Source organism: Ambystoma mexicanum, chromosome 11 (genome assembly GCF_040938575.1).
Source record: "Ambystoma mexicanum isolate Mex_15411 chromosome 11, UKY_AmexF1_1, whole genome shotgun sequence".
Taxonomy (NCBI): domain Eukaryota; kingdom Metazoa; phylum Chordata; class Amphibia; order Caudata; family Ambystomatidae; genus Ambystoma; species Ambystoma mexicanum.
The window spans coordinates 18,679,547-18,704,831 of NC_090934.1; the positions used below are offsets into that span (position 1 = coordinate 18,679,547).

General features: G+C 49.9%; 1 protein-coding gene across 20 annotated transcripts in view; it reads right to left on the reverse strand.

Annotated features, from left to right (window-relative positions):
• The window catches only part of MACF1 (microtubule actin crosslinking factor 1), a 1,825,008-nt gene that overhangs the window by 465,896 nt on the left and 1,333,827 nt on the right, over positions 1–25,285 (reverse strand). For all 20 annotated transcript variants that reach the window (XM_069622429.1, XM_069622430.1, XM_069622431.1 and 17 more), the window contains one exon: positions 3,925–4,143. In XM_069622429.1, the coding sequence (XP_069478530.1) occupies positions 3,925–4,143 (219 nt within the window). The remainder of the gene's footprint in view (positions 1–3,924; positions 4,144–25,285) is intronic.

Genomic DNA, 25,285 nt, shown 5'->3' on the forward strand with positions numbered 1-25,285 from the left:
CACTACGGAATCAACCTCAGAGTTTCACAGTAAAACTCTTATATTAGCGAGGGGTGCTCACGGCATTGCCTCAATGCTAAAAAGGAAAATATACATAGGGCCAGTCACTCAATATAACGGCCAGTCGCAACAATTCTCCCAAAGTACTCCACAGCCAATGCCCCTTACCTTTAGCGTTAAACAGGACCCAACTCATCTATTGCTGATCACCGCGGACCTAACTATAAGCGACGCCGTATTTACACACACGCTCGTGTCTCGACCTAGACACCAAAAACGGACTAAAGTCATGTAGCACTGAGACGCGGCGCCGTCCCATGCACGCTCGCGTCTTGTCCTAGAGACAAAAAACGGACTACCGTTATATGATAATATACAGAGCCCTAACAAGGGACTCTAAACCACTGCATACTCCACACCAGTGGCCAGCCTGAACTTGAAAATACAACATGGGTCCCAAAACGCATCAAATTGCAATAGTTAGTAAGACATGTAGTAACATAAAAATGCAGTAACAAAAAAGGGGCGCGATCACATGGTGGTGAAAAGATTAATACACATGCATAGCTGTAACTTACACAAAATTATTAATCAACCTCATTCTTCCTCATTATTCACAGATGTACATAAAGAATATACAGAGTCTGAAAAATCAATACAGCATAAGCATATTTATACTTCAACACGAAATGTATAACTCCTAAAGGAGACACATAGAACAGTACACATCTCATAGGTGCATATGATGCCACTCCACCACCTCATTAAGCCCTCTAATGTGGCTCTGGCAGTTGAAAATCATTTTTTGTTCAAAGGTGGAGAGTCTCCTAGCTATCTCTTGTTTGTTAGAGCCATAGATTTTTTTAAGGATGACCCACCTCAAGTCTTCATGTGTGTTATTCTTCTCTAAAAAATGTTTCACCATGGGAGCTGCAATGACTTTATTCTTAATGCAACTTCGATGTTCTGTCATTCGTGTCTTACATTTTCTATTTGTTTTACCAATATATTTTAACTCACAAGGACATGTGATCAAATAAACAACATTTTCAGAATTGCAGTTTGTCATTTCATTAAGAACCCAAACTCGTGATGGATTCAACTGAATTTGTTTAGTCTCTACTGTATATTTACACATCAAACACTTGCCACAGGGGTAATGCCCTTTCACTGAAGGAAGGCCCCATAGGGTAGTTTGTCTAGGAACCGGCATCTGCTTAACAGTTATATCATTCCTAATAAGGGAAACATGGCAATTTTACTCCCACCTCCAGTTACACACCACTGCTATGGGAGTCTATCAAGATAAGGAATACGTCGGAGGACACAATCCCTTCGAAGAACAAGTTACTTCTTACCTGGTAACATTCTTTCGATGGGATGTTCCTCCGATGTATTCCTTATCGCCCCTCCCATACATCCCCTCAGTAAAACTTCCCTTGTGGTTACAACTTACGCTCCTTCTGGGTAACTAACCAATTCATGTAAAACAACTGTTAACGTCAAAATGGAACTGAGCAACGGACGCTGCGCAAGTCTATTTATACGCATGATGACGTCGGTGCCGATATGGAGGCTGTCGAGGGACAACGGTTCGAGGGACATCGACGCGCAGCGCCCTCTACTGATAAAAAAATTACGAGGCCAGCAAGTTGGAGATGATCTATCAAGATAAGGAATACGTCGGAGGACACAATCCCTTCGAAATGAGAATTCTCCCTGTCAATCCACAGAACTCTATTTCACACCCTCCGCTCTGGAGGTTCGCACTTACACCTCCCAGCGGGTTTGACCGTGTAGCACTCAACATTTCTAGCACTTCGTCTAGGGCTCATCCACGAGCTCGGACAGCCTAGCACTTACCCCCTCTTCCCTCTTCCTTTCAACACTTGCACGTTTTGAATACTCACAAGGCATAGTACATTTGTCCCTTCCCCCTCTGCTGTTAAATATTATGTATGTATGTATTTCCCACCCTCGCTCCCTTCTGCGCAGTATGTTCTTATTGTATAAGCGCCTAACAAGAAAACAATAAATATATAAAGCACACTTTTGATTTTGACATCCTGACACAGATAGATCCTTAGGTTTTGGTTTTATGTAGGGAAATTCCTCTTAGACGGGTAAGAGAGGCCTTTTCCCAACTCCATTTTTGTTGAATAAAAGTCTTTCACCAAAAACATGGCAACCATGTGTCTGACTTTCATTCCTGGCTCCTCATATAGAGGAGAGAGAAAATGGGAGTTGACTGGAAAGGTGAGAGAATGGTGTCTCTGGGAGAAGATGGGGTGGAGAGTAGAGGGGAGCAGTAGTGAGGAGAGTAGTATCAGTGTGGAGCAGGGAGTGGTAGTAGTGTGGAGAGGGAGGTAGTGGAGAGTAGTGGTGAAGAGAGGGGAGTAGTGTGGGAAGGAGAGAGTAGTCATGTGGCAAGGGGAGTGGTAGTAGTGAAAAGAGGGGGTTAGTAGTGCAGTGAGGGTAATAGTAGTGGAGGGTAGTAGTAGTGCAGAGAGGGTAATAGTAGTGGAGGGGAGTATTAGTGCAGTGAGGGGAGTAGTAGTGTGGAGCAGGGCGTAGGGAAGAGTATTGGTGAAGAGAGGGAAGTAGTGTGGGAAGGAGAGAGTAGTAATGTGGCAAGAGGAGTGGTAGTAGTGCAGAGAGGGTAATAGTAGTGGAGGGGAGTATTAGTAGTGAAGGGAGTAGTAGTGTGGAGCAGGGAGTAGTGGAGAGTATTGGTGAAGAGAGGGAAGTAGTGTGGGAAGGAGAGAGTAGTAATGTGGAAAGGGGAGTGGTAGTAGTGCGTAGTAGTGCAGAGACGGGAGGAATAGTGTGGAGAGGGAAGTAGAAGTTGTAGAGAGTAGTGGTGAAGAGAGGGGAGTAGTAGTAGTGTGGAGGAGGGAGTGGTAGTCGTAGTGCGGAGAGTAGTGGTGAAGAGAAGGAAGTAGTGTGGGAAGGAGAGAGGAGTAATGTGGCAAGGGGAGTGGTAGTAGTGAAAAGAGGGGAGTAGTATAATAGTAGTGGAGGGGAGTAGTAGTAGTGAGAGGAGCAGTAGTGTGGAGGGGAAGTAGAAGTAGTGGAGATTAGTGGTGAAGAGAGGGGAGTAGTAGTGTGGGAAGGAGAAAGTAGTAGCATAGAGAGGGGAGTAGCGTAAGAGAGTATAGGTCTGAGAGTGGAGTTAGATATCAGATGTAGAAAGAGTAATATTGAAGGGATAGAATGGAGGGGGGCGATAGGAGGCGAAACGGCAGAGGAATAGATAAGACAAGGGAGTGGTAGGAAGAGAGAAGCAGGGCCTGAGTGTCTAAAAGGCAGCTATCCTGGCAGACGTAGATCCGGGGCTCCTAGATAGTTCCCAGAGGGAGTCCTTAGGCCATCATGCTGTGCCAGCCAGTTCTACCAATCTCTAGTGACAAGCCTTGGGTTGAGGGGCCTCTGGGCTAGGGAGGGAAGGGCCTGCACTAGACGAGACAGAGAGGGGCAGCTCTTTGTGAGCCCCTTAACAAAACAAACAATGAAAACCCTTGAACAGCCTATGGGAGTTGATGTTGCTCTTGAGGCCATCTGTGACAGGGGTCCAATACGCACAGTGAATGCCTGGGATCATATTTGCACACACTGAATACCTGGGATAAAATATTCACAATTTGTATGTCTGATCATGTATGTAAATTCTGCATGGCTGGGATCACATATGCACACTGCACAGCTGAAGTCATCTATGCATACTCCTTATGGCTGGTATCATGTCCTCCCGCAACCGCAATGCCGGAAGGCACTAGCATGAGAAACACAGATACTATCTGCTGATGAGGAAACCATTGTTTGCCTTGCAGCTAAATGCTTGGCTTAATGGGCAGTGCTGCTTCTGCTCCTTTCTACTATGTGGCAGTAATGTGTGATGATGCCTTTTGTGCCAGGTCCACTTACCCGCATGTCTTCCTGCTGTTGCCGGAGCAGATCTGAATCCACAGCAGGTGGTGGCAGCAGCTCGATCAAGCCCTGCGTCTCCTCCAGCCATGGGCTTAGCTCACCATGTGTCTCCCAGAACTGAGCGACCAGTGCCTGTGCCCGCTCCAGGCCCGCATAGCGCTCAGAGTTCAGATGGCTGACGTCTTCGTACTGCTGCAGCAGTGCCTGTGTCTTCTCCTGGAGGGGAGCAGAAGGCTTGTAGTGAAATCGCCATTGCCCACAACATTACCAAAAGCACACAATCAATACAGCATCCATCTACATCCTATGCACGGCTATCCCGTCCCGACCTCTCTGCACTGCCATCATTTTACATCCATCTACATCCCATGCACGGCTATCCCGTCCCAACCTCTCTGCAGTGCCATCATTTTACATCCATATTCATCCTATCCACGGCTATCCCATCCCGACCTCTCTGCACTGCCATCATTTTACATCCTATGCACGGCTACCCCGTCCCGACCTCTCTGCACTGCCATCATTTTACATCCATATTCATCCTATCCACGGCTATCCCATCCCGACCTCTCTGCACTGCCATCATTTTACATCCTATGCACAGCTACCCCGTCCCGACCTCTCTGCACTGCCATCATTTTATATCCTATGCAGAGCTACCCAGTCCCGACCTCTCTGCACTGCCATCATTTTACATCCTATGCACGGCTACCCTGTCCAGACCTCTCTGCACTGCCATCATTTTACATTCATCTACATCCTATGCACTGCTATCCCATCCCGACCTTTCTGTACTACCATCAGTTTACATCCTATGCATGGCTACCCCGTCCCAACCTCTCTGCACTGCCCTTCATTTTACATCCATCTTCATCCTATGCACGGCTACCCCGTCCCGACCTCTCTGCACTGCCATCATTTTACATCCATCTACAGCCTATGCACGGCTATCCTGTCCCGACCTCTCTGCACTGCCATCATTTTACATCCATCTACAGCCTATGCACGGCTATCCTGTCCCGACCTCTCTGCACTGCCATCATTTTACATCCATCTACATCCTATGCACTGCTATCCCATCCCAACCTTTCTGCACTACCATCAGTTTAAATCTTATGTATGGCTACCCCATCCCGACCTCTCTGCACTGCCCTTCATTTTACATCCATCTACAACCTATGCACGGGTACCCCGTCCCGACCTCTCTGCACTGCCATCATTTTACATCCATCTACGGCCTATGCACAGGTACCCCGTCCCGACCTCTCTGCACTGCCATCATTTTACATCCATCTACAGCCTATGCACGGGTACCCCGTCCCAATCTCTCTGCACTGCCATCATTTTACATCCATCTACAGCCTATGCACGGCTATCCCGTCCCGACCTCTCTGCACTGCCATCATTTTACATCCATCTTCATCCTATGCACTGCTACCTGTCCCGACTTCTCTGCGCTTCCATCATTTTACATCCTATGCATGACTATCCCGTCCCGACCTCTCTGCACTGCCATCATTTTACATCCATCTACATCCTATGCACGGCGATCCCGTCCCGACCTCTCTGCACTGCCATCATTTTACATCCTTCTTCATCCTATGCATGGCTACCCCGCCCGAACTCTCTGCACTGCCATCATTTTAGATCCATCTTTATCCTATGCACGGCTATCCTGTCCCGACCTCTCTGCACTGCCATCATTTTACATCCATCTTCATCCTATGCACTGCTACCCGTCCCGACTTCTCTGCGCTGCCATCATTTTACATCCTATGCACGGCTATCCCGTCCCGGCCTCTCTGCACTGCCATCATTTTACATCCATCTACATCCTATGCACGGCGATCCCGTCCCGACCTCTCTGCACTGCCATCATTTTACATCCTTCTTCATCCTATGCATGGCTACCCCATCCCGAACTCTCTGCACTGCCATCATTTTACATCCATCTACATCCTATGCATGGCTATCCTGTCCCGACCTCTCTGCACTGCCATCCTTTTACATCCTATGCATGGCTATCCCGTCCCGACCTCTCTGGATTGCCATCCTTTTACATTCATCTTCATCCTATGCACGGCTACTCCGTCCCGACCTCTTTGCACTGCCATTAAGGAATGAGCTGCAAAGGCGTGTGCCAACACTCCGTGGGTGGTGTGCAGGGTCTCCTGAAGCTCTGCATCTTCTCACCCTTGGAGGGCAATCCTCAACCTGCTGCATCCCCATTGGCTAGGCTTGGAATATGCTACAGCTGCAAAGTCAGGTTTTGCTGATCACTGGCGTGCAATCTCTCCATTTGGGCATGGATGACTGTGGCTTGCCAATGACCTTTTCATTGATTTTACTCCGAGCAAGGGAGAGATGGTGAGGCTATGAGCGATGCCTGCAGCTTGCCATTGTAATAGGCCTATTTCCTTCCCACAGGTGAAGGTAATGGATGCCCCAGGTGACATTTCTGTGGCACAAGATGACTTAAATACCCTCCCTATCAGTCATCACTGTTTTTGCCTCTGCTTTGATGGTCCTTAAACCAGGACCATGCATATCATCCACTACCTGCCACAAGCCCCCACAAACCTTATCAAGATGGTCTTATTTATTTTTTACTTGCATTTTTGTTTACCACTGGCCGTAACTAGAGAGTCTCAGAGCGCCTTACATGGTTCAAATATTGAAAAGGTGGAAGTTGAAAAAATAAGTTACAAAATGTTTTCAGGAAAGGATAGGAATAGTAGGATAGACAAGTGATAGGGCACAAGTTACTTACCTGTAACTCTTATTCGCCAGCATGGGTCTTGCATGGATTCACATGCTTTTTTTTTTTTCATTTGTTTTTATTATTTTAAACAACATGCCAAACATTACAACTTTGAGGACGTTCATAATCAATGAAAACCAACAAATTATACATTTCCCGTCCAGCCCCCCTCTCTCCCCACAAACTCGAGCCGTAACATCAGTGTCATCTTCATAAGCATTTTCGGGAATCTCAGAGCTTATTGACTCATCTGAGTCTTCTGTTTCATGACTGACCTGGTGAGGTGTAGCCATTGAGGTCACCAATTGCCTCCAGGCCATCAGGGGGCCCACTTCCTCTTCTCCCCCCCTGGTGGCAGCTTCAAACCAAACTGCAGTTTCAGCTTCTGCCCATCTCAAGAGGTCCGCCCACCATGTCTCCACTCTAGGCCTATGGGCTGCCTTCCAACACATTGCAATCCTGCGCTTGGCCAGGACATATGCCAGGTCCTTCATTTTGTTGATATGCTTTAAATTACGTGGCCTGGGGAAATTCCCAAGCATGTATGCCCCAGCAGACCCCACGTCCAGCACCACACCCCCACTGGCCATTTTCGTCTTTATTTCTTGACAGAATATATGCACCTCTGGGCAAGCCCATAACATGTGCAGCAACCCTGCCTCCTCCTCTCCACACCTGGGGCATTTCTGTATAGCTGAGCCTCCAAACCTGGCTATTCTTCCAGGGGTCAAATAGGCTCTGTGGGTGACATATAGCTGGATCTGCTGGAGTCTCGCATTCCGAGACACCTTTTTGTGGTACCTCTGTACTCTGTCCCATTGTCCATCGGTCAGGGACTCTCCAATCTCCTCCTCCCACTCATGCCTCAGCTGGAGTAGCTCCCTCTCTGCCTTTGCTCTTAAGAGCTCATATATCCTAGATATTTCGTGTCCTCCCTCTGAGACATCATACATCATTTCCAGGGAGGCATCAGGTTCTTCCGCTAGCGCCGTCTCAGGCCACCTCCTCCTTACCCGTTTCATGAGCCTGATGTATGTAATATATTGGCCGCTATGCACCCCTGTCTCCTCATGCAACCTCTGGAATTCCAATACCTCCCCTTCCTGCCATATATCTCTGAGAGTGGCTGAGGGTGGCTAGACCCACCGGTTCCCAGTATCTGCGGACTGCTTCAAACAATTGGGGGTCATCATCACAGAGCCACCAGCGGGACCTGCAGAGAGAGCGGGTCTGGGTCGCCCACCGTTTTCCATGCTCTGCACCAAACTTCCCAGCCCAACTCCAACTGTCTCTCTAAGAAAATATGGAACTGAGTCGCCCGCAAAAGCCTGGCTTCCGCCGAGTCCTCCGCAAACAGCCACCTGGCCACATACAACAGCTGTCCCGCCAAATAATACAATTCAAAGTTTGGCAGGTTAATGCCCCCCTTATCACAGGTATTCTGCAGCTTCCACAGGGCGACCCTATTCCTGGAGTTGCCCCATATTAAGCCCCTGTACATGCCATGGAGTCTCACAAAGAAGCGTCTGGGGATCAAGTACGGGACATTCACAAAAAAGTGCAAGAGCCTGGGCAGAACAACCATTTTGAGCAGAGCTGCTCTCCCCATCATGGCCAGGGGCAACCTAGACCAGAACACCATGCTATTTTAATACCCTCAATCACTTTCACTGTATTAGGTCTGTGCTCCATCTCTATCTTATGATAAATATTCACACCTAGGTACATAAATGTCACGGTCTGCCAGGGTATTCGCAGGACAGGTAGCCCCGCCGATGGGGTGCTCCTATACCTTCCCAAGGGGAACAAGCTAGACTTCCCGGGGTTCACCGATATGCCCGAGAGAGTGGCATAACGATCCATCACCTGCAGCACATATTGCAGGTTTTCTTCCGGGTAACGCAGGTAGAGAAGCATATCATCTGCATACAATATCAGGTGTGTGCCCCCCGTCGTGCGAATCCCAACCTCCCCGTATTGTTGCCGCAGGCATATTGCTAGCGGTTCTAATGCCAAGATGTATAACATGGGTGACCAGGGGCAACCCTGTCTGGTCCCCCTGCTGGGTTGCCATTTGTCTGAAATTGTGGGACCAGTTTTAACTCTCGCAATCGGGGAACTGTATAGCAACTGGACCCATCTAGTATATATGGGTCCCATTCCGTACCCTTTAAGGGTCGCCTTTAACCACGGCCACCTCACTGAATCAAAGGCTTTCACCGCGTCCAGCGACATGATGGCCATCTCTCCTGAATCTTCCTTAGTTTGATCAATAATATGGTGCAGCCTCCTGTGGTTATCTGTGATGTTTCTACCTGGGACATAACCCGTTTGGTCTGGGTGTATCAGCTTGCCGATAACCCTCTTTAGTCTGTTGGCTAGCACTGCTGTGAGTATTTTGCTATCCTGGTTAAGCATGGACAAGGGCCTATAGGACCCGCATTCCGTGTCCGGCTTACCTGGTTTCAGGAGCGGGACGATCACCGCCTCGCAGAGGGACGCCGGCAGTTCCCCCTGCTCATAGACTTCATTAAACATAGCCAGCAGCGGCTGGAGTAGCTCCTGCTTGTATGTTTTATAAAATTCACTGGGTAACCCATCTGACCCGGGCGCTTTACATGTGGGGAGCTGTTGGATCACCGCCTCCAGTTCATCTACGGTGATGGGGGCGTCCAGATCTGCACGTTCTAGGTCATCTAAGGTGGGCAGCCCCACATCCTCTATTGTTTCCAGTATTTCCTGGCTCATGTCCTCTCCTGTATCCTCATACAAGCGTCTGTAGTACTTGAGGAACTCCCCATTTACCCCCTCTTGGGTGTTATAAGTTCGACCTTCCGCATCCCTAACCTCTCTGATCACTGAACGGGGAGTCTCATTTTTGTATAGCCAGGCCAGTAGTCTACCTGGCTTATCCCCCCCTGCATGTAACCTCTCCGTATATTTCCTATAATTTAATTTGCATAATCTATCCCAGAGTTCCATACAAGCTAATTGTAAGTCTTTTATCTTAGCGCTGTTCTCGCGGGCGGTCCCCTCACTACGAGTAAGGCCCTCCAGCTCTTTCTGTTTCAAGGAGTTCCCGTTCAATATCCCCTTGGAGCCCTTTAGATTTTGATATGGCTACCCCACGCACCATCACCTTGAATGCCTCCCATACTGTTCCCACAGAACGTACGCTGCCCGTATTAATTTCAAAGTATTCCTCGATAGCCACCCTCAGATCCTCTCGGAATTCCGCATCCTGTAGAGCCTCAGTTCTGAGCCTCCATGTCGGGATACGTGCCCTGGGGGGTTGATGCTGCCACTCTCCTACTAAAGGAGAGTGGTCGGATAGTACCCTGGCCTTGTATTCAGCCCCCACCATTTTTCCTGCTATCTCCGCCGCAGCAAACACGTAATCCAACCTTGTGTGCACGTCATGTGGCGCTCCGTAATGCGAATACTGCCTATCCGTTGGGTGTAACCTTCTCCACACATCCTCCAGACCGAGGTCTATCAATAGGGTCCTCAATGCTTTAGCTGCTGGCGCTGGCTTCCCTGATTTGTCATCTGACCTATCAATCCTGGGGTTCTGGGTGCAATTGAAATCCCCTCCCCACACCATCGTACCCCCCGCCAGGGGGCTAATTTGACTATATAGGGACCTAAAATATGCTGCTGTATCATGGTTAGGGGCATATAAATTTACAATGTTCACCTCCCTGTTTTCCAGGATCCCCGCCACCACCACCATCCTGCCCTCTGGGTCTATTGTCGAGCTAAGCAAACAAAACGGCACATGCGGTGCTACCCAGGTGATCACCCCCCTTGCAAATGCCGAGTATGTGGCACCTATGACATTCCCTTTCCATTTCCTTCTAACCACCTCCAGCTTCTCCTTGGTGAGGTGGGTCTCCTGTAACAAGGGTATGTCAATGGGCATCCTCTTTAAATATATCATCACTTTGTTGCGTTTCAGATAGCTATTGAGGCCCTGCACATTCCAGGTCACCACTCTGAGATTACCCGACGCCATCTACTCGATGTACTCCCCCTCCACCTTCCCCTCCAATATCTTCCCTGATGACCCGTTGTCCGACTCTTGGCCCTCCCACCCTCAACAACCCCCCACCCCCTTTCCCAAAACCTCCCCCTTCCCTTTCCCAAACTCTACCCCACTGCACACAACCGTTCCCCTCCCCCTACCCTACCCAGCCCCAACAAATGCCCAGCTCCATCCCTGGATCTCAGGCCCACCCACGTCTGGTCCTATCTCGTAAACCAAGACTAGGACCCCGCGGGGCGTCACCGATCTAACAGTGACCTAACTAAGTGTACTCCTAAGGGGTTTAAGGATTGTCTCCCGGAGCTCCCATTCAACTGATTAGGATAGTTGCATCCAACGGATCCTGCTAGCACATGTTTGCTGCACCATTCCCCACACTCTTTATTTAACACTATATTCAAGTCCCAATGTCTTGGTCGTGTTCTCCTTGTCAAGGCCCTGTGCGCCCTCTCGACCGCAAACCCCTGGGTCAGTGCTCCGCCAGTTATTTCCTGCAAGAGCATGGATTCCACATATTCTGTTGGATTAGGCCCCTCCATTCTTTCTGGCAGACCAACAATGCAAATATTATTGCGTCTAGCGCGCCCTTCCGCCTCCTCCGCCCTGTTCTCCAAGTTGCCCACACGCTGCACGAGGGCAAGGAGCTCCGATCCGTGGGCAGCGTATACCGCCGTATTCGGGGCCATCTCCTTTTCCAGGTTTACAGTGCGCTCCGCCAGTGTCCGCACATCTTGTCTCAACAGATTGACTTCCTCCTGGACCGCTCCGATCATGAGGTCCAAACCTACTTTCAGTTCATCCATTGCCAAGCCCAGTTTAGTCTCCCAGGCGACTTTCAAGTCTGCAATCGCTGCCAGCACTTCCTGGATCCTTCCCGGTGTCTCCGCTGCTGCAGCGGTAGTCTCTTTGCTCTTGCCCCCTTCTGCGCCCGGGGGCGACTTGGCATAAGCCTCCAACGTGGGCTGTTTGTTCTTGGGTCTGACAATTCTGTTAGACATCCTGCTATGCTGTTCGAGTGTATGCCAGCGGCGCCTCCCCTCGTGCGAAAGTCCATGTGGCGCCAGGCCACTCTTGGCGTATCGGGGCCGTTCCAACGGTGTACGGGTGTGTCCTTGGTGCTCTCCCCACACCTGGAATGGGCTGTGTCCGCCCACGTACCTGTGCTCCCGCAGCATCGCTCCACCGGCCCCCACTGTATTTCTTTCAGTGGCCAGTGGTCCCGTACAACCACTGACCCAGCACTCTCCCACTCCGGTACTCCATTAGCCTTGAGGCCCTCTAGCCCACAGTCTTGCCTCAGATGGTCTCCTCACGCCCCTCGGCTAAGGAGGCCGCCCGATGCCGTGTCCGGGGATCCGCAAGTGCCCCAAGGGTCTCTTCCTTCACTGTCTTACTTCTGTAACCCGCGGCGAGGTCCCACAAGGCTCAGGCCTCGTACGCACTACACGGCGCGTTCTTACACTCGGTCTGGGCTGCTTGCTATTTGTTTATTGTTTGTTTTTCGTTTCTCCCCCTCTGTAAAGTTTTTTTTGTTTATTTTTTTTTTCCTTTTTTTTCACTTGCTTATACACGCCGCCTCGGTGCCGCCGCACTCAACCATTGCCGGGGCTCTCCTCATGTGCCCGTGGCACCAGAGCTCCGATCCAATATGGGCCTGATCGCCCCACATCCTCCATGACTTGGGGATTTTGTGCACTTTATTGTAATTGTTATTTCCCCACAGTAGAGTTTATATTCATACACTTACGCCCGGCGCCTCGGTACCGCAGCATGCGGCGTCCGCCCTCCGCACCAGCGGTCAGAGCCGCGTCGGGGCTCCGCTCCCTAGCACTGTTCAGTGCGTCGGCCCCAGCAGGTCCGATGCCTCGCCACGAGAGGTCGCAGGCGCCACGTCGCGTCGCTCCCAGTCTGCGGCACGATCCTTCCTTCCTTGTTTTCACCCCCACACTCCTCATCGCTCACGGTCTCCTCACGGCACCCACAGCCGCGCCAGATCCGCCCGCCGCAAGCCGTCCTGCTTAGCTCCTTTGTTTGTGGCCAGCCGCCATTTTAGATCACTGCACGGCGAGCCGTCCACATCTTCCGAGGCGCCGTTCTCCCAGATTATGCTGATCCTAAGAGTGCAAATCCGCTGTGGGCCAGCCTTACTGCATCGCACATGGACACTGCTATTTTCAGGTGTTTGTGGCAATATTTGATGCACTTTGTACCGGATCAGTGGAGGATCAACAGGAGCTCCTCCGTAGACACGTCCTCCTACGTGGCCATGTAGCCACGCCCCCCATGGATTCACAAGCTTATGAATATTCCTCGTCGTAAGACTGGGAATCCTCTGTGAAATTAAAGCAGTTTAGCTTTAAGCTAAAACTGCTTGTCGCTTCTATAGCCTATTACTGTCACTTTGGGTCATACTGCCCCAGCAAATGACTAAACTCCACCCCTGGTGGTCATCTTGAGATTTGGTCGTGCAAGTAAAGTGGCATCATGAATCAAGAGGAGCCAGAGAGGGAAAGGAGGGAGGGTTTGCATCTGAATCCATGCCAGACCCAAGCTGGAGAACAAAATTTACAGGTAAGTAACTTGTTCCTTCTCCAGCATGGGGTCTTGCATAGATTGCCATGCTCATGAATACGATTACACAGCAGTACACTTACACAACCCCAGTAGCAAAGCTCAACAGAAGCAATTCACTTACCCGTGGGACAGACTCACCTCAAACAAACAGGTGGCGCAGCAGTGCTTGCCCGGCACGAGACTCCTCCCTGGAGTCCCTGTCGACAAAGTAGAATCTCGTGAAGGTATGCGTGGACATCCACATAGCATCCCTGCAGATGTCAAGCAGGGAAATGGCTCTGTTGGGATGGGCTCTTGGCCGTCCTGGAAGCAGTCTGTTGGCCAGACAATGGCAATGCATGTTACAGTCAGAGAGCGAACTGGAGATGTAAGCATTAGACAGAGCCTTCCCATGTCCAAAATTGATGAAAAGTTGAAAGTCTTTCGAAAGTCCTTTTTGCGTGCAGCACAGAACTTCAGGGCACATGCAATGTCCAGCGAAAGCAATGACCTTTCAGCAGGCAAAGAAAACTGGTAGAACCAAAAGCTTGTTTAGATGAAAGTCTGACAGAACCTTTGGCATGAAGGAAGGATGAGTTCGCAGGACCACATTGGCTGAGTGGAAGGACTAATAAGGAGTCTTACACAGGAGAGAGTCTGCATCTCCCCCAGCCGCTTGGCCGAGGTGATTTCCAGCAAGAAGGTGGTCTTCCATGACAAAACATTGTTTTTGCTGGGCTCGCGGATCCGTGGCCTCACTCTTGGGTAAGCTCCCGTTTTCTTGTTTACAAACTCATCATCCAAGTCTGGGTTTCGGACCACTTGTTACATGAAACCCCTCTTTTAATTGGTATGCCTACGATAAGGCTACAGACCATGCATAGCATGGATAATGTCACAGACCTGCCCATAGTAGCCGAGTTGGGTCTCACCCCAGTACCTGCCAGTCATCTTTTGAATGCTTTGGCCAGGCCCACCCCTCCCCCCACACGTTCACCTTTATCAGGTCATCATGGGGGTGGCAGCTGCCTCTCTGAGGTTTTAGCGATAAGGGCAAAAAGGAGGCAAAAGCTGCAGAGGGAACAGTTTTTGATCACCAAGCTCCTTCCTGGTTAATAATAAAAATGTCAACAGCGACAAGAATGGTGTCAGCTCTGTAGGCCCACCTTCACTTACCCCTATCAAACTCCTGATCTACAACAAAAACTTTGACAGCGACGCTAAGAATGATGTCAGAGTTATTTTTTCCTCCCTCCCCTCTCTCACGCATGTTGATATTCTTGCACCTGAGCTTCCCGACGAGCATGGAGTGGCAAAGGGAGTGCCCCTTAAGAAGTAAAAGCCTCACAATCTAGCAGGCCACAAACTGACATGTGCCCAGATGTTGTCAGCTCAGCAAATAACAAAGGGGAAGCAGTCGGGAGACAAGACCCTAGAATGTCTCAATAGAGGGTTGGGTTCCATCGAGACACCCGATAATTGGGCGTCCCATAAGGAGCAGCTGCTGCGGAACCTCGCGGCTTGTTTACATTTTGAGGACTTTCTATCCTGGGTGGTGTCTGTTGGCCCCAAATCTCAAATGCCATCCTTGCCAAATCTACCAAAGCCCTTACATCTAGAAGCAACAAGAATGGAAACCTCTATTGTTCTGCCTGGGTTTCCCCAAGGGTGTCAAACCAAGCCCATTGTATCCTCTCATCTGGATCTGGCTCTGCAGATGAAAATAGTTGACCCTGCCTCTTGCCCAGAGGTTCAAGTCTCAGTGGAGGACAGCCTACTTCCTACCAAGTCCCCTTCTCAATGGGTTCCCACGGACCTTCGACAGAAAATAATCGACAATGGAAAAAATCACCGACACTAACCTAAGGAGCTTCGTTCTGGACCCTAGAAATGTTATTATTACGAACGTGGAGAAACCGAGACAGTTTGAATCCAGGGCGGCACTCAGGAACAAAGTCCTAGTCTGGTTCAATTCAATAGTGAGGCCCAACTGTATTAGAACACAGGACCCGAGGGTCCTACGCAGAACTCAGATTGATAACCGGTGCAGTTCTAATAACACTGACTGTATTGTGGTGGGATGTGGCTCTAGCAGCCTACCTTTTTTCTTGAATAGAATCATCAATCTGAGGCACCTGTAGCTGCATTGTAGGCCAAATATTGTGTTGGGCTGATTTGTGTTAACCATTTTGAGCGGTGAGATATGTTGTTTCCCATATAATGCGCTCTGCCCTCCTTCCTTCTATGTTTTATGTATTTTATATTTCGGTGTTGTGCGTCTGTATGTGCCATCATGCCTCCGGGTCCAATGAGCGCTAAATAAATATAATAAATTAAAGTAAAAGATACTTCAAGGTGGCCCAATGAACGAGTTCAAACGGAGGCCCGATGCACAATTTCAAAAAGTGGCCCCATAAGTTTCGACAGTACCATATTTAGCTCTCATGCATGGGCAGAAGTCTTCACCCAGCCAAAATTATCTTAAGAGGCCCTTGAACTAGTTAACAAGCCTGTGTGACCACAGGGAGAGGTTGCCTGGAGCCTGGATATGTAGGGATATGGCGGGCAGGTGGAGCATGATAGATACATGAGCAAGGCCAGGCTTGGCCAGCGAGAGCAGGTATGTGAGAAGCTGCAGCGCTGTTACGTGTAGCAGGGAAATCTTCTGTGGCCGGCATCACACCGCTAAAGGTTTCCACTTGTGCTTGTAGCAAGCAACGGTAGAGGGAGTCCTGGCCTTGGCCAGAATCTTCTTGCATTCAAAAGGCAGCGACTAGTGCCCAAATTTTAGGGCTGCAGGAGCCAAGCAATGAGGCTCAGACGCTGGATAGTGGTGCAGGATTGACCCTACTACTCTGGAGAGGAGATCTGGACGTGGAGGTAGTTTGATGGCTGGAACCACCGCCAGATGAGAAGGTCCGAGTACCAGATCTGCCTGGGCCACACCGGTGCAATGAGGAGCATCTTGCAGTGGCAAGACCTGAGTGTGTTTATCACTCATAGCAACAGCAGAATTGCCAGGAAAGCATGCAGGAAGAAGCCATTCCAAGGGAACGAGAAGGCCTCCCCCAGACTCCTTGGCTGAGGATACCTGATGACAAACATTTCACTTGGCATTGGTAGCTGTCGCAAAGAGGTCTATTTGAGGGAGATCCCACTTGTTGAAGAGACAAGACATGTGCTTTCTGGAGCTCCCATTCACCGCAGGACTGCAGCTCCCTGCTGAGAGAGTCCGCGATGGTGTTCTGGACGCCTGCAGGTAAAATGGGATGAGAAACATGCGTTGAGCAATGGTCCAGCGTCACAGATTCTGTGCCTCCAGAGAGAGAGCGGGGAGCGCGTCCCATCCTGCTTCCTGATGTAAAACATGGTGGCGTTGCATGTGAAGACCCACACCACCATACCCTGGACCAGAGGCTGACAAGACCTGAAGGCCCAGAAGACTGCCCGCAGTTCTAGGACGTAGATGTGCAACTCCTCCTTTTCCGAAGGCCAGAGGCCTCTGATGAGAGAAAGTCCTGTTTGGGCTCTGTGTGAAACCTGAAGGTGTCTCCCTAGCTAGTCCCTCTGGGGATCTGTCATCCAGGTGGCCAGGACACGGCCATCGCTTTGGACCGAGTTCCTGGAGGTGGACCAGTGAGGGAGGATTACCTGGTTGGGGGGTGGGAGACCGACGGGTGAGATGGCTTTCAACACTGTTTATCCATCCTACCACGTAGGATATTCCAAAACACTGCCCCGCCCCCTTTTCCCACATGAACACTTTGCACAACATGGAAAACAACGGACTAACACAAGAGCAGTTTACCTCACATGTCCCAATACAAAGGTCTTTCCCTTCCCCACAGGGATAAAAGTTGGAGCACAAGAGCACAGGACGAGAAAGGCAGTCCGCACGACGTAAGAGCTAACTCAGCACAGCAGTTCAAGAGGAGGCGAAAGGCGGCGAATACCGAGTGGGTGACAAGAAGAGAGTCGACCTTGCCCTTTTTGACTAAGGGCTGTGAAACCTCTGCAGAAGTAATGATAACACCGCAAAAAAATAGCCAGCATGTGTTGCAGCAGATGCCAACGGAACGCAAGACCCTCCTCTACTGATGACCAAGCCGGGGAAAGACGCTGCTCTCGGTACCAACCTTGACTTCAGGGTCAAAGAAAGGCAAGCAGTTCATCACAGCCGGTGACCTGAGGGGAGAATCGATAAGAAACCTAACTGTGTTGAACGAAAAGTAGCCAATGGCTAATTTGAACTTTCAAAGGCTTAATGAGACATTGATAAAAAAAAAAGGGGGGAACCAGCAACAGAGCAGTACGGCACCACATGGGTGCTCAATCAGGAAACTCTGGGCGATTACCCGATGGTAGAAACTACCATAAGCAGAAGCCCTTGGCAAGAGGCGAAAAGAGGTCAAAGTGGTCATACAGGGGTCTTGTAAAATCCTCTGTCCTGTCGAAAGTCTTTGACCGACAGTTGATTGAGAAGCTAAGGGAAACGAATCCCACTTGGTGAAATGAACGCATGAACATGGTGATGTAAAAGTTGGCCAGAGTAAAGCACGAAGAGCTGTTTAAAGAGACATTAAGATTGGTGAAAGTAAGAAAAGCCACAGTGAACCTGAAGGAGGGAGGCGCACGTCTGAAAGGGGTCCGAGCCCGAAAGAGGGAGATCCGGGGTGGAAAGTTGTCACCCAAAGTACATTGAAAAAGGAACAAGTTACTTACCTGTAACTGTTCCTTCTCCAGCATGGGGTCTGGCATGGATCCACATGCTCATAAATAAAGAATACATAGCAGTACACACATGCACAACCATGGGAGGTGGCTAGGCTCATCATCCGTGCCCGTTGTCGCTGTGTCCGTATCAGTGTCCCTCAGGGAGAGGGGCGATGGAGAAGATGGTGAAGGGTGGCATGGAGGCATAGGGTGCCTCCTCCTCTTCTTGGCCGGTGGTTCCCCCGGTGTCAACAGGGAAGCCGGAACTGGTGCCACGGGCGGAGAGGGCGCCGGGTATGCCGGGATCCTCCTCTGTATCTCCGACACCAGAGTGTGGGGGGTGGAGAGAATGTCCATTGAGATGTCTCTAGGCAGTATCTGGTGTCATGATCCGCAGAACACGCCCCTTTTGGACCTCATGGTCCTTGTCACAACGGGGCTTGCACTCCTTGATACTCCCAACATGGCCGTCTAACGTGCAACATCTTCCTTGTCCTTACGTCAGACGTAGCATATTTACAAATAGGCTGCGCCCCTGCGGGCCCACGCGTCTCAATGCTACTGCAAGCAGCCACTAGACGTGTGCTCCGTAGTTCGCTACACTGTTGTCCTTGTTCCTGGACCTCCTAATTCCATTCCCATTACCCTCTTCCTTCCTCCTCGTTTCCCAGACTCGTGTGCTGTGTGCTTACCCTCTTGGTTCCTGGATCCCGGAGTGTCTGAATCCTGGAGTTCTGAACGCACGCTGGAGCCAGAAGAGGCTCATGCGGGCTTATACAAGACCAGGTCCGTGCGTAAGAAGACACCGCCCAAGAAATCCTACAAGGATCGCTCCCAGGTGAGAAAGGGGGAATTCCGTGACATCTGGGGCCTTGGTGCTGGGGCCTTGTCGTCCTGGGGCCCCTCGTCATCTCCGTGGACGGTATCCCCGTTGTCGTCACCCCCATCGTGAGGAAAATCTCCAGCGTTACCCTCATCATCGCCCTCCTGGATGGTGTGGATAATCTAATTTTCTGAAGAAATGTCTGTACATTGCAGACCTTCAACACCCCCCGCCCCTTTCTTCGGGTCCAGAGGGGTCGGTCCAGGGCTGAGGACCGGCATCCTCTTTTCCAGCGTCTTTTCCACAGGGATGCTCAACGGCTCCCTCCTGGGAGGAAGAGACACCCTGGCCGTCGTCTGGGTACCCGGCGGGTCCGCCGCGGCGGCCTTCGAAAGCGACGCCACCACCACCTCGAGGGAGGGCGACAGCTTTGCATGGTGAACCGGGCTTTCATGGAGAGGCTGGACCCTTTGTCCGGTTTGGCCTTCTCCTTGGCCGAGTCGGACGCCTTGTCCTTCTCCTTCGGGGCCTTGTCAGACCCTGTGTCTTCTTTGGCCTTCTTGTCGCGGGTGGGTCGGACACCGTACCCTGCCTGGCCTTCTCCAGATTCTCGCTCAACTTCCCCAGAGTGGTTGACTTTGTCTTGGACGATGATCCAGAGTGGTGGCTGGAGACTGTTGCTGATGGAGAGGATGATCGCGCCCTGACCATCGCGGGACCGGCAGCAGTGGCGACCCCGACGGAAGCGGACTCGCAGTGCTAGGCCTTGTGTTGGGTCCCCATGGGTAGAGCGCCATCAAAGGACTTAGAAGCCCGCTCAGGTTTCCCGGATCTGGGAGAGGCAAGACCCTGGTTGGGAACCGTGGTAGAGGCCTTGGACTGCAACCACGCTTCCAAGCATTGGTGTCGATCCCTCAACGTGGGCTTCGAGAAGCCACAGCAAAACGCACAATCTTCCGCCTTGTGCGTCGGGTGCAAGCAATACAGGCACTGGGAATGCTTGTCGTCCATGTACACATTCCGCAAACCGCAGTCGGAGCAGTCCTTCTCGTCCGACATGATCTACGTGGTTTAGGCCTGAAGAATCTTCTGGATGCCTCCAAGAAGAACACTCAATGAAAACAGCCCTTGAGGGGCAGTAAAAAAATTCCGAAAACGGGTCCCTGTTAGTCGGATGGAGGATCAATGGAGCACACGGGCTCGATTGACCGAAAAATAGAGTTTAACTCTCAAAAAAGCGAGGACTCCCAACACTTGAACGTGCTGTAAAAATGAGAAGATGGCTGCCAGAGGAGGGGCTTAGGTAGAGGGCAGGCATTGGCTAGGGGCAGTATGACCCAGAGCTCAGTGACTGGTTAATGGGATAAAGACAGTTTCGAAATGAAACTGAAAGAGTTTTTTCTGTTACAGAGGATTGCCAGCCTGACAACGGGGAATATTCATGAGCATGTGAATCCATGGCAGACTCCATGCTGGAGAAGGAACGGTTTAATCGATTGTTGAATACGATTTTGTGAAAGGTCTACACCCGGAAGAGGGGGATTCAAGGGTGAAGCCATCACCCAAGGTATACGTGAAGCAGAACTTTGTGTTTGTTTGTTGGATACATCAAGGCCTCGAAGGCAAGAGACTTTTGTTAAAAGAGACTTAACCATCGAAGAACCTGATAGCTGGTACGGAACTGCCGGCTTGTGCTGAGAAGGCTCGAGCGTGTGCTGTGCTTGGAAGTCCCACCTTGTCCCGTGCTTGAAACATGGGGAAGGGAGAGCACTGGCTAAAGCCCATCCTGATTTACGATTTGAGAACACTTCTTTCTTTATTAAAACCCTATCCCACATTCTTTCTATGTTTAGTTGTAAGGAATTGGCAATAGGTTTTTGTTAGTATAGGCCCTTGTATTTTGACACAACGCCACTAGGACTGCCTTATTTTTCATTTGTTGGTCAACGCTTGCTGCCATCTTAGATTTAGGTTAGGCGTTTTTCCACCTTGCATTCACAGTTCAATAAACACCCTTGAACTGTGATCACTTGTGTGTCTTTACTATTGCCACAATGAGTTCCATACAGCTCCCCAACCCTCTAAGGAGGTGTCGATCATGACTGTCACCTGATAAGCAGGGATCCGAAAGGGAGCACCCTGTAAGAGTTGTGGGTGAACTGACCACCACTGCAGGGCCTGACGGAATGCCCCATTCAGGGCGATCTTGACGTTCCATGCGCTGGTGACTTGCTGCCATCTTGTATCCAGAAACTTTTGAAGGGTCTCATCTACAGTCTGCAAAAGGGTACTAGATGGTTGCAGGAGGACTTCATTCGCAGCAGGGATTTGATGCACCAGACTATTGCAACGGAAGCCGTCGATAGTCGTCGGACTTTTCCCGAAGGAGTCACCAGACACAAAAGTGTGTTGAGGCGGGCACTCAGGAATAGCGCGTTCTGTGATGGCGCTACACAGGACTTTTGATAGTTTATCTAGAATCCCAAAGAAGTCAGGGTTTGGATGGCTTCTGCGGTGTGCTGAGTTGCCAGCGCTTGAGAGCGAAATCGGATGAGCCAATCGTCTAGGTAAAGATAGACTTAAATTCCTTAACACCGCAGAATTGCTGCCACCAGCGCTAAGCATTTGGTGACACCCTTGGGGCCCATTTGAGGCTGGAGGGTAGGGCCTTGAACTGGTAATGGTGCCCCTGAATGACAAAATGCAGGAACGTCCTGTGTTTGCAATGAATGGGTATGTGGAAGTAAGTATCCTCCAAGTCGACGGTCGCCATGAAATCTCCTTCCTCCAGTTGGCCGAGAACGTGCTGCGACGTGACAATACTGAACTTTTGGGATTTGAGGTACTTGTTGAGGTGTAGCAAGTCTAGACTGGGTCTCCACCCTCCTGACTTCTTCCTTACCAGAAAGTAACAGGCGTACACTCGGGAGCCCCGGAAACGCTGAGGGACTGGTTCTATCGCCCCTTTGCTTAGCATGGCTTGAACCTCCTTTAGCAGCGGTGCCATGTGCAGTTCTCATCACAGAACAGGAGGAATGTGAGGGCATTTATCCTGGAAATCCAGAGCGTCCCCCGTTGAAGGACATCGAGCACTCATTTGTCTGTGGAGATGTTTCGTCACTGATTGACAAATTGCGTTAACCGGCCTCTCACTGGGGTGCAGAAGTGGGGAGGCAGGTCCTGGCTCGTTCAGCCCTGCTTTGGCGTAGGCATCCTGGATGGGGGATGACAACAACGCTGGTTGCCACTTCCATAGGCCTGGGAGCTTCCCCTATAAGCCTCCTGGGTGGTTGAACGGGGGTGCTGACATTGGATGCACGTTAAAAGAATGGATCCCAAAAGATCGAATTACAAAATAATGGAGCCCACTTGCCTGCATTTTGTAATTCGATTTTTGGGGATTTTGCCCGTTTGTCCCCCGCACTGCCTTTAATGTATGCAGGGGACACCCCCGCAGCCCATAATACGGAACTGTGGGAGCGGAGGACACACCTGCAACCCCTGCTACCCTGTTCATTATTATGGGCTTTGATCTAATCTACAATGCCGAATGCACACTAAACGTGCATTCAGCATTTTAGAATCTATCTTTTCATTCATTCCTGCTGACGATAGCTGGAGGTGAAACCCTTCGATGACCATGAAACTCTCCCTTTGGAGAAGCAAAAGGTCGGCCTCCTTTGCTGAAGAGTGCCTAAATCATGCGCTGTCTCAGGTTCGGTCTTTATGGCCTGTAGAGTGTTGTCGACTGCTTTTCTGAAGAGGTTGTCCTCATCATATGGCAGATCGACCACCTTTGTTTGAACATCCGTGTGGAAATTTGGTGGCTTTAAGCCAACCCTGGCGGCAGAGGGCCACACGATTTCCCACCTGGCGAAATCCTGCATCAGCGATGTCAAGGGCATCTGTGATTGCATGATAGTAGGCTACCTCCCGTTCCTGGAACCAAGCCAGGGCTCGAGAAAGTTGAGGATGGGACCGAACTGGTATCATCACTTCATGTCAAACCATGAGTGTTAGAGAGAATTCTCATTTCTGTGCTAATTCCCTTCAACCTTAGAGACCCCCCAGCTCTTTCGCTGGACTTTGGGACTTTTTGATTTTCTATCCTGGAGTGAGCTAGACCTTTTTCTCACTCTCTCATGTATTTTTGATCTGATCTGAACTCAGAGTTTCTTTTGGTTATGGAGTCTGACGAACTCCATAGGCATAACCTTTTGTGTTGTGACACACAACACCCACAGTGCAGTGACACAGGGAAGTCCTTTGGATTTCTCATAAGGTTTAAATACCTTCTCTTGGATAAACTATGTTTCCAAGAGTAGTAAAGTGAAATTGACTTTACTTACCTTTTTCTCTTTGTAGACCCAGCACACACCATCCTATGTGGAGTGCTGGGGGGTTACTTAGTAGCCCCTTTGTCTACTTACTCATGTAACATTTTTTATGTTACTCTCACTACAATTAATGGCTGGTGGCAGTGGTTTAATTTTCCTACCATTGTGCGTTTTTACCGCAGGCTGATTCCACCGCTGCAGTATGGCATCCATGGGTGCCCATTTTGTCAAAATGGCCCCAGTCTTCTTTTGTTGCCATTTTTTGCTTGTGAGGTCTTTCTTTGGTTTTACTCTGCATGCCAAGCCAGGTTTGGTCTCTTTGTTAAATTTGTCTTTAGCAGGATTCACTGCTGAAGGCTCTGTCTGGCTCCAGCGTATCTGGCAGGGCAGGACGCGAGGGAGGTTCCTGAAACTCCCTGTGCTTAGTCTCCTTGGTTACCTGAATGCACCCAAAGGTAGGTGGCTGGCTGGCTGTCCTTGGAGGACAGCCACTCCTGCTGTGTGAGTGACAGCTAGGCTGCAAGTGAATGGGAAAAACCTGTATAAAAGGTGAGGTCTCTCAGACAGAAGGCAGGGTCGACCACTGGACAAAGAATCCGACGAAAGAAACTGTGAGAGAAGCTTGCAGCACCTCCTGGATCGTTCGTTTGCCTGGTGAAGCCCTGCTGCAGTGCTGAAGCTCCAAATTTCACATCGAGGAGAGAAGCCCGAAACAGACGACTTCTTCCCTTGGGTTGGTGGGACCAACTGACCCCAAGACGAACTTGACTGGAACCCCTCTCCCTGCTTGTTGTACCTCCTTGCTGCTGCTGGAACCGAGTGCCAGGGGTCGGAAACACTAGAAACGAGTGCATCATCTTTAAGACGGACCTGAGCTCCAGGAAGATCCTAATGACCCACTCAAAGCAGGACGACCCAAGCATGAACCACCTCAACAGAGTGCGGGGCCCCAGAAGCAAGGGGAGCCCATAAGGTGTCCAAGAACCGTGGTTGTGCTATTGACCGGTAGCTGAAACCACAAAGTGCAGCTGATTTGGAAAGAGCCTATTGCTGCCGCCGACCTTCAAACTGCAGGGCAGGAGTCCCCAGACGTCCTCCCTCTTGTCCCCACGACGGAGGCCCAGGAACACAGGATCTGCAGGACTGCAACAGGAACCGAAGCAAGCTGGTTCCTCTTCTTCCAACCTAAGGGACTGTTTTAACTGAAGGGGTACGTATCTTTTTGGTTTGTAGCTTGTCTGTCTCACTGGAGATTTACAGTAGCTGCTTTTTCTGCAGAGTTGCTTGCAGCTCTGCTTTCACAAATCTTACAGCTTGTTGCCCAAGAATGATTTTTTTGTACAAACTCTCTATATAACATTGTGCAAGACGTTTGTGCTATTTACAAGAAATGCTTCAACTTTCCTAGATGTTGTTCAATTGACATTGGCTCTCGTGGCTCCCTGCAGACTCTGCTGACCCATTGACTTTGTGTTTACTGTCCCTCATAGGTGGTACATAAGTTACTTTTATTGCTGGGAAAGGGTTCACCTATACTTCATTGGGGGATTGTACCTACCTGTTCAGAGAACTTGTGAACCTTTGTTTCCTTCCCTAACCTTTTCCTTTTCCACAACCTCAGTATTGCATAAAGTGTTAAAAAAGTGATATAGCAATGTCCACAGTGTCCTAGCTATTGAAGTCACCTCAGGGTGTAGGAAGTGTGTGAGTGATATCCCAAAAGGGTATCTACTTGCTTATCTTAAATCTGAGGGAGTGCATTTGAAGTGTATTTTATTGTTGCATAAGGCTTATTAAAAACGGACTTTTAAATAAATAAATAAATAAATAAATAAATATATATAAATAAATAAATAAGGAGGATAAGTGTTATTTGAATACTTGTCATTTGTGAATCTCTGTGTTACATCTCTACAGCTCACAATTACCCCTCTGGCTGCTCAGTCAATCTACCAACTTGTGTAGTGCATACCTATATCAATAGTTGGGTGTCTATTGCCAAGAGGACAAGGCTGCTGTAGTTTCCCACAGGTTTACTACTTACAATCATGCCTAACATTGAGAGAATGGCAACGGCATTGGCGGCCTTGATCGTCGATGCTGCTGTAGTGATGTTGCGCTTCCCT